This window comes from Seriola aureovittata, chromosome 20, assembly GCF_021018895.1.
Source record: "Seriola aureovittata isolate HTS-2021-v1 ecotype China chromosome 20, ASM2101889v1, whole genome shotgun sequence".
In the NCBI taxonomy this organism is placed as follows: domain Eukaryota; kingdom Metazoa; phylum Chordata; class Actinopteri; order Carangiformes; family Carangidae; genus Seriola; species Seriola aureovittata.
This window is the reverse complement of record NC_079383.1, coordinates 1708593-1721061: the sequence shown is the minus strand read 5'-3', so window position 1 is coordinate 1721061 and position 12469 is coordinate 1708593. Positions and strand designations below refer to the sequence as shown.

Below are 12469 nucleotides of genomic sequence, written 5' to 3'. Positions count from 1 at the left end.
AAAAATATTGTTGAATTCAGCTTTAAATAAATACATTTTTATCAAACTAATTTTCAAAACGAGTAAAGACGTGCGCAAAGTTCATCTTTAGTGTCGAGTCAGGCAGAAACCTTGTTGTAAAAACATGACGTCTGTAGCTACAGAGCAATGCCAGACAATATTATCAGTACTCAGCCAATCAGCCAATTGATCATGGGTACTCATGTTGTTGTTACTTCACAATAAGAGCGCAATGTTCCTAAAGATAACTCCATCTGAGAACACCAGAGTCGATCTTGTGTTGTTTGAAGAACCAGGATTATTGCATCAGGATTAGTTAAGCCATGTTTACAGTCTGTGTTTGCAGATTCTGAAACAGCAGCTGGTGGTTCAGTCATACAGATCCTCCTCTTTAAAGGTCTGGTTTCAGGTTTTCATCAAGAGGTTAACTGACTTCCTGTAGCTAAGAAATAAACAAAGACAGGATTTGTATTGAAACCTTGTTTCTTTATTCACACCATTTTCTACTCCAGCTATGTTAGAAGTTAACATAAGTGTCAATCCTCTAGTTCCTATGCTGATCTCTCATTCATCTGTACACACTATATAAAAAAGTCAAGATTATATGTTTAGAAATCCAAGAGGGTTGTGAGGTGAGGAGGGTTCAACAGTTGTTGAGGGGTTTTCGCTGTAGGCGTGTACAGTCCCTCCCCTCACGTCCAGCCTCCTCCGCCTCCACTTTAACTCTTTTTTTTCTTTTTTTTTCGTTAAACAAAAAGAATATATTGAACAAGGCATTTGTACCAGAGCTCAGAAAGGGGCTTGGACATTTGTAAAGCGCTTTGACTGTACAGCTCACGCAGAACACAACCAACAAGGTCATATACAAGAGCATGGTAAAAGAGGAATAGTATACTGCTTGGGCACAACACAAACACAATACAATGCCATTTGACAAAAAAAGTACCATTGAAAAGAAAAACAAATTATTCTCTTCAACTTTTTTAAGCATTTCATAGAAACAAAAGAGAAAGATAAATTGCAAACTTGGAGTAAACAAATCAAGAATATATATATACAGTGAGGTAAAACACATTGGTCTTTAAAAGGAGGTATTTTCTTTTTGATTAAGTGACCTTTTTAATATGTTAATTATGCTTTTTAAGATCTTCTCAGCTTTTGGATGACATCTATAAAGCAGGTAATGCAGACATCAATGCAGACACACAATCACATGCAGTCTCGTCATTCGAGGTGAAAAGTAAAAGAAGTCTTGTCAAACTTAGGCACCAAATAAAACATGATAAAGCTTTCTGCTACCCTTGTTGCCACAAAGGCCTCACTGCAGCGTCGAACTGGAGAAGAAAACTCTTGGTAGCCGAGCGAACCCCGAGCCCTTTAGTGACCCAAACCGCTCTTCGCGTCAACAGTAACACGTTCCCTGGCTTTTGACCACTGCAGATGCTTCAGCAGAGACCGTTAATCAGCAGACGATGGAGGGCAACCATGAAGGGAGAATGATTTAATCCTTTGACCCTAACGCGGACCTCATCACAGTGTGTGGATCATGCTAGCATAGATAGGTCATTCAACCTTGTGTGATCCAGTGGGACTGAGTGGGCAGACATGATTGGGCCCAGACTTTGCATAACAAGAGAAAGAGACATAGATAGAAACAGACCCGTGCGGCGGATATTTGCATGCTCACAAAGTTGCTGCCATGACCTTTGGGCTGAGTTATGCAGGTTGTGCTCGGATTGGTTTGTTGACTCTGAGAGGGCTGATACATTCACGGCTGTGGGAATTTCTCAGTGCGTGGTTTGAAGCGGTAGAGCTGCTGGCATAGTTTATGTTACCTCCCTATTTTGGCCCTCCATCAGTGCACACGGAGCAGAAGAACCTGCTTGTTTTTATACCTTTGAGCTTCCAAAGTAAAGCGTGAAAAGGCTGCATATTTGACTAGAGCGCATCTCATCGTACGGGTTTGAGTCACTAAACGCCGCTCCCATTCACAACCCTCATCCGTGTTGACCAGTGGACCGAGGTTTGATATTGCATGACGGCTGCGTATCAGCAGCGTCCGTCCCACCTTTAATCTGAGCTACGGAGAGAAAAGGCAAGGACAGATTCTCAAAGAGGAGGTACAGCGGGTACATTTTTAAAAAGGTTCAGTGATCGAAACACCTACGCAAAAAATACCTTGCATGTTCAATCCCAGTGAACGTCCTGAAGTCAATGTATGCTCAAAACAGAGTAGTTGGTAAAAAATGTCGATCGGTCACGTCTGAACGCAAAAGTGTTAACAGCTTTCAGACAGTCTCTCCTGGAACACATTCATGATGTCGGTCGGATCGGTGGTTTTCGGAAAGGTAAAGGAACATTGGATGCAGCTGCCCCCCCCCGAATCTGGACAGTCCTATAAGGGAAACTCCACTGACTGGTCCAGTTGCATTGTGTTCGGGTTTGAGTCAGTATCAGAATGCCAAATTGATGGAGTGCTCTTGAAGACACTCTTCAAGCGCTTTCGTCAATTTTTGTAACTTTCCAAAAACCGACAAGCTGAGTAGTGTGCAGCCACGTAGAGGTGAGGCAGTTTGAATCATTCTCCGCAAAACTACTTCCGTCTCGTGTACATCTGAGGACAACGCCATGAACACCTCAGAGGAGAGACCGTCTACAAGTGTGAACCGCTGTCCCCATTTGTGCATCATACCAACTACTTTGTTTCAAGCACACCCTAAAATGTAAGATCCGAGTTTAGAGAGATGAAGAAGTAAAATCAGGCAGGGATAGATGGGAGTTGGTTGGCCCGTTATGGAGCGAGTGAACCGGCTGCAGTGAAGTGTGGCCCTTGTAGCTAGGAGATATCTGTTATGTCAATTAGAGAATGACATGGAATGACAAGAGAGAAAGGCAAGAGAGAATCAAGGAAAGAAAGACTGCTGTATAAAGACCACAAGAGAAAAAACAGTTGGGTGCAAACATCTTTTTACAGTTAAGTCATCTTGGGCTCTGAAAAGAAAAAGTACAAGGCTGCTGGTGACTTTAAGACAGAATGAAGGTTGTCCTATTAGAGGCATACCAGAGGTGCTGTTGAGTTGAGCTTTTGTTGTTGCTAATGTCCCAGAGAATGACATTGCTAATGGAGCACACACACTATACGGTCTCAATCCCACCCCAAGGCCCAGCAGGGATAGCCAGGGCTTACTTAAAGGGATACTTTGAGATTTGAAATTTAGAGTTTCCCACACCCCCCCCCCCCCCCCCCCCTTTCCCCCAAACCCACATGGCTTAGAAAGACAAATCCTTGGCCCTGGTTTTCCCTGGTAAGACCCAGTTGGCCCATTAGTTTACACATTTAACATTGAATTCAGCATAGTCTCACCCTTTTTGTATATAATATAGCAGCGATATCCACTTTACTTTCTTCAAATATCAGGATAGCTTCTTCTTCTGCTGTTTACTCCACAAGATATTTACAAGGCTTATGTCACTTCCTGCCACTGCTGCACCATTTCTACATATTTAATAATACTTCATTCACGAGAACGAAAGTCTCAATTTTTTTTTTTTAAGGATGATAAGGGAATTGCTGAATGAACCTGTAGCAACTGAAAATGTAATTTTTACAGAAATGGATTTTTCACATTAGAAATGTTTTGATATTTTCCTTCAGCCAACAGGATGTGGTGCAGGTCGTGTCTTTTTCTTTAGAAACATAAATCAAGTTTGCTGTTAGGTGTTCAAACATTATTCTGAACTCTTCTAGGACTTTTCATCAGTGGCTTAAAAGGTGTTGTCGCTCCTGACTTCCTGTTGTGCTGAGCTTAGGGTTTCCTCGCGGGGAGTCACTGATCAAAGCCTGGACATACTCGACATTAAGATACTGATCGATTCCACGATTTGGCTGACTGAACTTTATCTGCTGAAGGATCGCTGGATACCTCTGAAAGTTGTCGAATAACTGGAGATTTTTTTATTTGTTTGTTTCAATTTGTGGTTAAAAAAAAATCAAATCTCAGAACTGATGCTGAAAAATCATTTCAGACAGAAACCACTGATGCAGCCTGGAGAGTAATGGGAACTAGGCTTCCTCTGACTGACAATAACTGCCTTAAAAAGAGGTGCATTAGTGCTGCTATGACGTCATCTTGTAATTAAATGCTCAAGAGGTTTTATTATATTTTTTAGAGGGGCAGTGCAGTTTTTAATTTTGACGGATTATGACATTTATCTATGTGTAATTACATTATCAGTTGCTTTAAGGCCATCAACGGGGTGGGGGGGGGGTGGGGGTGTTTATGGAGAGAAAGTACTTTTTACTGAACAAGTCTCTCAACAAGGATTGCCCCCCCCCCCCTCTCTAAACCTGGGCTTCTAGTGGAGGAAAATATCTCTAAATGCATTTCCAACTGTGTGGGACTCAAAAGTGGAGAGAACAAACTCCTCCGAATCCCACTGATAGATTGGCACAGTGGTTTTCAGCCATGCTCCATGGAGGCTGCAGCTTTTCCAATCTACAGCGACTGATTGAACCGATCCTCACTTTGAACCAGGGAGGAAGAGTTCATCAGTGAAACGAGCTCCGCGAACACCGACTGAAAAACAAACTCTTTAACACACTTCAGCAAATCTTGTAGAGGACTGCCTACCGGATGACAAATGCGCTGGATTTGCGTCAGAGCAACATGGCACAGAATGATTCAGATTCAGGCAATCTGAGGATATTTACATCCAACGGCAGCTCTCACCTCGACTCGGAGAGCGAGGTGGACAACTAAGTAGCAGCACATCAATACATTATGTATCCATTATGTAAGAGAAACAATGGAGACAGACGGACTCGCGGACGTCCAAATTGCCACACAGGTAAACCCGCAGTGGTTCAGAAGTGCACTTATTGCTGAACAATCAAGAGACTGTGGGATTTCTTTGAGTGCAGCACTGTCCGGCAGGTCTAATTTACTGGGTGCATTAATTATTGACGGTTTAATACTTTGTGTATTTAAACCGTCTCTAATCATGCATTTTATTTCGACCTGTGCTGAGAGACAAGTGCTTTCGATGGACTAATCTGCAGAGAGAAGATAGAGTGGGTTTAGATGTCTGGCAATGTGGCAACAGGACAAACACTTGACTGAAACAAACTTACATCAGGTGCTACATATATTTTTTTCGTCCTATAGATAGAATCATGACACTACCTTTAGTAGACTTTAGCTTTAGTAATCAATTTATATATACATACATATATACGTATATATGTGTGTGTATATTTATCTTTAAAAATAAAAAATAAAACAAAAATAAAAGGGAAAAAAAAAATAAGAGCAGTTTTTGACTCTTATGCGTTGGTCCCTTAAGGCTTGCTAAGCTGAAATGATAAAATTGTCCATTTTACGCACATTTTTTTTCATCTTTTTTCTCGTAAATGTACATTCTGGTAGAAAAAGACCTTGCCACAAAAAAAAAAAAAAAAAGAACAAAATGATAAACAACCTGGAAAACCTATGGCTTAGTAAATATCCGTTTGCTATATTTAAATGAATGTACCTCACTGTTTTTTTTTTTGTTGATTATCCTACAGAGAAGAAAACACTTGAAAGGTCGATTCGCGCTGCTGCGCTGTCAACGGCACAAACACGTGAGAGAACAAAAAAACAGGAATCCAAGAGTTTACATTTATAGGGCAACATCAGTAATGCTTACAAGTCTTTGTGTGTCTTTTCGAAGCCGCCGTTAAGCTTTTGTGGTGAAGTTTTTCCAACGAGACACAGTTTGAGGTGCTGGAGCTCAGTTTCCAGACTCAGTCCACTGAGAGGAGAAGCTGTACAATGAGTTGTTGCTGAGGTGGTCAGGTGTTCAGGTGTTCAGGTGAGGGGGGAGGGGAGGTTGACGAAATGGCACCAGAGAGTCGGCTGGGTTGTGGGTGCTGTGCTGCGGTGTGTGTGTGTGTCCCTTCTTGCTTCCCGTCCCTACGTCGTGGGTGTGCATAGTACGAGCTTGCTGTTTGCTCGGCAGGGCTCCCGCAGGCCTCGTCCTCCGACACACACACACACACACACACACACAGAGCTGCATACACGCGAGAACACACCCACCCCACAGCAGCCGACATGAGAGGAATCGGGTTTTTAAAGCACTGGCACTTTCCGGTAACAGCTGGCTTGGAAGGCATGGTGGCAGCTGATTGTTGTTGTTGTTGTTGTTGTTGCCGTTTGTGGTTTAGCAGAGCAGAGTATAGAAAATAGACACATTTATCTACTGTATATTGCATATGTTGCAGCATGTTCGCCAAAAATGAATGAGGTCATCATGTCCAGTTTTAGTTTTGCAAAAAAGATCCCCTGCCACCGAAAAGAAAATTCAAAAAAACAACACAATAAATTAAACTGACCTGTCCGTCTCCCTGACGATATCAGGGGAGACGGGGAAGTACAACAGTAACATATGAAAAACAGGTGCAAAATTGTTGCAGAGATGAGAGATTCTGCTCACTACTCGACTACATGAAGCCAACGTTGGTGTGAAGCCCACAGGGCGGCTCGCACGCTGTCCCATGATCCCCCGGTCCTCGCTTCAGTCCCCAGTGCTGCTGTGACACGACTCGAGAGCGGGGCTGCAAACGACCTCATGGCGCTTTACTTCGTTAAATGATCTTTACTCTGAAATACTGTTGGTTAAGTCGAGGTTTTCGTCCATTCTCTGACATTGAAGAAACCTTGCAGCTGTTCCTATTAAACTGGTGAGTTATTTAGTGTCAGTCAAAACTGAAGCTTCTGGCTTGATCGTTTATTCTTGGCGTGTTTCCAAGATTGAATTTTTCTTTTTTATCTTTTAAATTGGCTTGAATTTTTACATCCAAAAATGTAATATTTTTGTCTGTTTAATGAATTAAACCACAAACATTCAGATAGTTGTTTTCATGGTCAAAATGTTCAATGCTTTGAATAAGTGTTCAGCAGTGGTTGAATTTCACAATAAGATATTCTGGTGTTAATAACAGAGTTGTGGCGGCAGGGAACAGTTACATTCACTGAAGAACGTATGTTTGAATATTTTTCTCACTCTTTGAAATCTGATTATTTGATGAGGATGTAAATGAGCGCCGTGCAGCCCCTCTGAAGAGCAGCTGAACCCTCTGTAGCAAAGGATGAAACGCTAATATACAGATGAGGAGGTGATGATGAAGATGTGAGGGGATGAGGGTGAAGCTCCGGCAGCTCAGAGGTCTCCCAGGTGATTCCCAGCTACCTGTCTGGCCTTTAGTTCACCCGGTGAGGCCTGAGCTCACACAGGTTGGGTGGAGTCTGGCGGGGGGGGGCGGGGGGCTGAGATGGACCAGGTGCCTCTGTGGGTCTTCATGGGATGAATATAGTAAATGAACACGGAGGATAATGAGTGGAGGCATCTTTTAATGCCTCTTTTATCCCCTTCAGAAACAAACACCCCTCATCAGATCCATCCATCCATCGATCCAGCCATCCATGTGTGTGTGTCAGAGCAACGCACACACACTGATGGTTCCTGAGTTTCAGGTGCAGGATTCATCAGTTTGTCAATGAATGAAATGGAAAAAAAAAAAAAAAAGAGCACGAGGGGAAAAATATTCTTCACTTCTCTTCAAACCAAAGGGGAGGAGCAACCGATGAGTAATAATGAAGATAATAATGCTGTAATGCTAACGATATGGATGCTAGTCAGAGGTGTGTGTGTGCGTGTGTATGTGTGTGCGTATGTATGTATGTGTGTACGTGTGTGTGTGTGTGCGTATGTACATGTGTGTGTGTGTGTGTGTGTGTGTGTGTGTGCGTATGTATGTATGTGTGTGTACGTGTGTGTGTGTGTGTGTGTGCGTATGTATGTATGTGTGTGTACGTGTGTGTGTGTGTGTGTGTGTTTGGTAGTTGTGTCTACATCTTGATTCCCTCCTGTTGGCTGAGCTGGGACAGGGTCTTCTTGATTCGGAGAGCGGTGAGTCGGGCGGCGCCGTTGGCGTACCAGCACTCCCTCATGATCTTCGCCATCACCCGCAGGGCCTGCAGGGGAGAGACAGGACCCAAGTTACTACGACTCAATAACATGATGGTCAACAGTTTGTTTTTTTTTTTTAAACTTTATTAACTCACAAAATACAGAAACTAGAACCACCTCCTCGTGGTCGTATTCCTCCGCCACTCAGACTAGATTCAGATTAATCCCCGTTTATCCTGAGTCACAGAAAATATCAACCATTTGTGTGAAGTCTTGAGTAATGGCTAAAAAGTGTTTCTAAGGTCACACTGACCTTTGACCTCTATCAGCCAAAAACCAATCAGTTCGTCCTTGAGTCCAGGTGAACGTTTTTATCAGATTTGAAGAAATCCCCTCAAAGCGTTTAAAAGGCCAAAATCATGTTTTGTTGGGTCACCGTGACCTTCACCTTTGACCTTTAGCCACCAAAATCTAATCAGTTCAACCTTGCATCCCAGTGAATGAAGAAGTTCTGTCAAAACGTTACTGAGATATCGTGTCCTCGAGAAAGGGACAGATAGCCGAACAACCTGAAAACAAAATGTCTCCAGAGCAGAGGAATAAAAACTAAAGTTAGAACAACTAATAAACCAATCCTAAACCAATGGACCCCTAAATCAATATCAGCCAAAAGTTAATTGTTCATGTGCTTTAACTTTGGATCTTTTGTTACAACACAAACAAAACCATAACAGCCACAGAAACAGCAGCACTGGGACAGATGTGGACAGATGTGGAGGAGAAACATCTGTGAAAGTTTTTAAAAAGAAGTAGTAAGAAGTTAAGTTTCGATGTAACTTCTCATACGTATGATCAGGACTGGAGTCGAGGAAAGATTTTATAGTTTCAATATATGAGACGTTCTTTAACGTCGTGTCCTGACCGTCGGCCCTGAAACAGCAGCTGTTCCTCCTCTGTTCTTAGCTTTACGTTATATAAACATTATTCTAATTTAATTATTTCTCAGTTTGATTTGGTTTTTTTCTTTTTTAAAAAAGGAAACTCTTTCCTCTCGTCTCCAACTAGACGTTTAAACAGACTGTGAAATAAGAGCTGAAGCTTCCAGAGTTTACACTCATCTCTTCACGTCTCCCTCAGTGGGGCTGTAAACAGCATCTGGTATGTATGAGTCCACGTACGTGTACGAGTGTGTGTGTGTGTGTGTGTGTTGTGTGTGTGTGTGTCTGTCTCTCAGTCTTCCTCAGTGTCTGACTGGTGAGTTGCATCATGTGAAACTTCCTACAGTGCTCATTAAGACAGCCGACACACACTCCAGTCCTCCATTCATCAGGTGGACGAGAGCCAACTGCACACTGCCATAAACAAGCCATCTGAGACACACACACACACACAGACACACACACACACACAGACACACACACACACAGACACACACACACACACACAGACACACACAGACACACACACACACACAGACACACACAGACACACACAGACACACACAGACACACACACACACACACACACACACACACACACACACACACACACACACACACACACACACACACCTTATTTATCTCATTCTGTCTGTTATGTAACTCCTCTGACAGAGACATGGAGAATATTAGCTCCAGGCTCTTCAAAATTAGACACCTTAACTCCATCAGTGTTACCATGGTAACAATCAGTGACACCTGTGCTGACCAGCAGCACCCGACAACAAGAATCAGGAAAACATGGCTGATAATTTGTGGTTTGCTAACGTTGTGATGGAGAGAGTGAGGAGAAGGAAAAGAGTTTTTTGAGATGGCAGCCATTTTTATTCTGTTTGCAATCAGATTTTTTATTTAATTTTTTCTCTCTTCAAGTAAAACATCCTTGTAACTGTTGAATTCTTCCTAAAGACAAACACTTTCTGCTGAAGGGAAACCGAGCTGAGCGGCTGGATGTAGTTGAAAAAAGTCTTAATTTACCCAGAATTCATTGCTTAAGTTAGTCAAGGGCTAAACTGTTTTGTGCACAAGATGAATTCAGACTCAGTCGATCTGAAGTCTGACTGTTTGTTCTAAGTCCGTCTCTGTTGAACCGACCTCTGAGCTTTTGTCTCACTGCTACTTTAAGTTCATTTCATTATTTGACCATGTTTAATAAGAACATCTATATATAAATATATATATACATATATATGACAGGTCTGCTTTTATCTGCCATTCTGATTTACAGCTGAATGGTGGAGGAACGCTGCCGTTAGAACCAGGAACGACTGAGACACTGAAGGATCTTAATTCTGGGTCTCAAATGGATCCACTTCAGATTCTCTGATCACATTTATTCACAAGGAGCCACACAGGAACATTTCAGCCGTTAGTACTGATTAGTGTCTGCACACTGAGGAGAGATGATAGCAGAGAGGGAAACAGTGACTCATCGTTTTCGTTTAGGCTGTTCTTTCTTAAAAAATAAAATATGAAATTGGACATGGGAGATAATTATCTCTGCATGAGTCTTTCCAGCGCTTCAGTTACAACATCCTGAAGTTTCATGGTTCTGTATAAACTACATACTGGCACCTGGGTAAATGTTGTTGTCTGATTAAAAATAATAAGTTTTGACAGAAATATCTGCAGCAGAAATAATGGAAACTGTTTAATTACTTATTTATTTTATCATCCGACAAGTTGCAGAAGTTGAGAGATAGTTTGTTCCTCTGTGTTTTTCTGTGACAACATTAATTAAAAATACTAACGCACTAATATTACGAGCCGTGGATGTTGTCTGAACCTTACACAAAAATTTGACGTCGAGCTGCGTTCACAAACAAACAAACACTCTGTGTCTGGTTTCACCTTACTGAACCTGTTTGTCAGTCTGTGTCATTATCAGTCTGTGGATCATTGCTGTGTGAATGTGAGAGGCGTGTGTGTGTGTGTGTGTGTGTGTGTGTGTGTGTGTGTGTGTGTGTGTGTGTGTGTTTTGAGACATTCCTGAGTTCATCTCCAGACCAAACAGTGAAACCAGATCCCAGTTACATAAAGTGAATGAACTGTTCACAGTGTAACAGTCGATGATCTGGGTGAAGATGAACAGTGGAGATAAAACTGGAGGTTTTCACCAGCGGGAAAATACAAACCCAAATCTGATTCATCTTTAGATTTTATTTTAATTAATTTAATTTATTTTTTACAGAGAGGTTCAGATCCTTTGTCCCCACTGCCATCAGTGTTCATGAGGTGGCTCATGAACTGGACCAATTTATCATTGTTTATCATTTATTATTAACCATTATTATTATTACTAATGAGCTGCTGGGCACCTGAACCTGTGTGTGTTAGTTTGTGTTTATAATGGAAGGGGGTTGGTCTGAAGTATCTGACAAAATAAGAGAAATTTACTGAAAACATGGAGCCTGATTGGTGCACGTTGCATAATAAAAAGAAGAGTGAGTGCGACGGGAGCAGGTTCTGATGTCAAGTTAAATGTCCACGATTAAAAAACTGCAGCAACAGTGTCTCTGGCTTTAGAAAAGGGGGCGGGGCTTGGTGACTGCTTTGTTGTGACATCACAAAGTTCCAGAAGTCCTGACGGCTGGTTTTAAGGCTCAGTTTCTGAATACAGGCTGTGTGCATTTCTCTGTGGACTGAGGCTTTGATACTTTCACAGTATTAATATAGAAGCTAGAGCTGATCTATAATCACACTACACATGGACACAGACCTTTACACTGGAGGAGCTTTAATGTTTCCCAGCAACAGTCAGCAGCTTCATGATGCTGTTATTGAGGATGACCCTGACGGAGATGTCCTCAGCTGATCGTCAGGATCTGCATCAGGTCTCATCCGATTTTAATTTAATCAGTTTCAGCTAAAATAACAAATCAAATCTGGATCCCTTCATTACTGATCAGCTGTCACTAATCAATGTTAATTCAGTCAGTAATTTGAACTTGACTGTTGTCGGTTTGTCAAAGATAGCTTGTGAGGGAAGAAGCTCCACTCTGTAACAACACTGAACAACCACAAGTATTTATTTAGTTTTAACAAATCCACCAGAGTGAGACGTCACTGTCAGGGTCGGTCCAATTAAACTTTTCATAACATTTAAGATCATAAACTTTGTATTTTGACTTTCACTATTTGGGTCAAGATGCCCCAATAAAATAAGATGTGTGAGATTAACGAGTCTCCAGCTGTGTGATATCAACGTGTCAAATACATTTAATCGACAGTTAATTAACCCTCCTAATGTGTTGGAAAAGGGTTTACACCTGCAGTGTTTGAATTCATTAACAAACATTAAAAACACTAATTATCGCCCAGTAAAATGTTTTATCTGCTTCAGTAACTTATTATCCATCCATAAATATAACATGTTTTTACTCAGTTTGAGTTTTTATTAGACCTTTGACCTCATTTAACTCACAGTGTACAAACAGCTTTTAGTTTAAATTGTAATTGAAGTTATTTCATTGCTCATGATGAAGAGGTCGGACCTGGTCTGGGCAGATACCCAGTGT

At 41.7% G+C, this 12469-nt stretch overlaps 1 protein-coding gene across 1 annotated transcript in view; it reads right to left on the bottom strand.

Annotated features, from left to right (window-relative positions):
* Positions 1 to 465: 465 nt before the first annotated feature.
* The window catches only part of tgfbr1b (transforming growth factor, beta receptor 1 b), a 75098-nt gene continuing 63094 nt past the window's right edge, over positions 466 to 12469 (bottom strand). Inside the window, exon 9 of the mRNA XM_056363964.1 lies at positions 466 to 8018. Within this exon, the coding sequence (XP_056219939.1) occupies positions 7893 to 8018 (126 nt within the window). The 3' untranslated portion in view covers positions 466 to 7892. The remainder of the gene's footprint in view (positions 8019 to 12469) is intronic.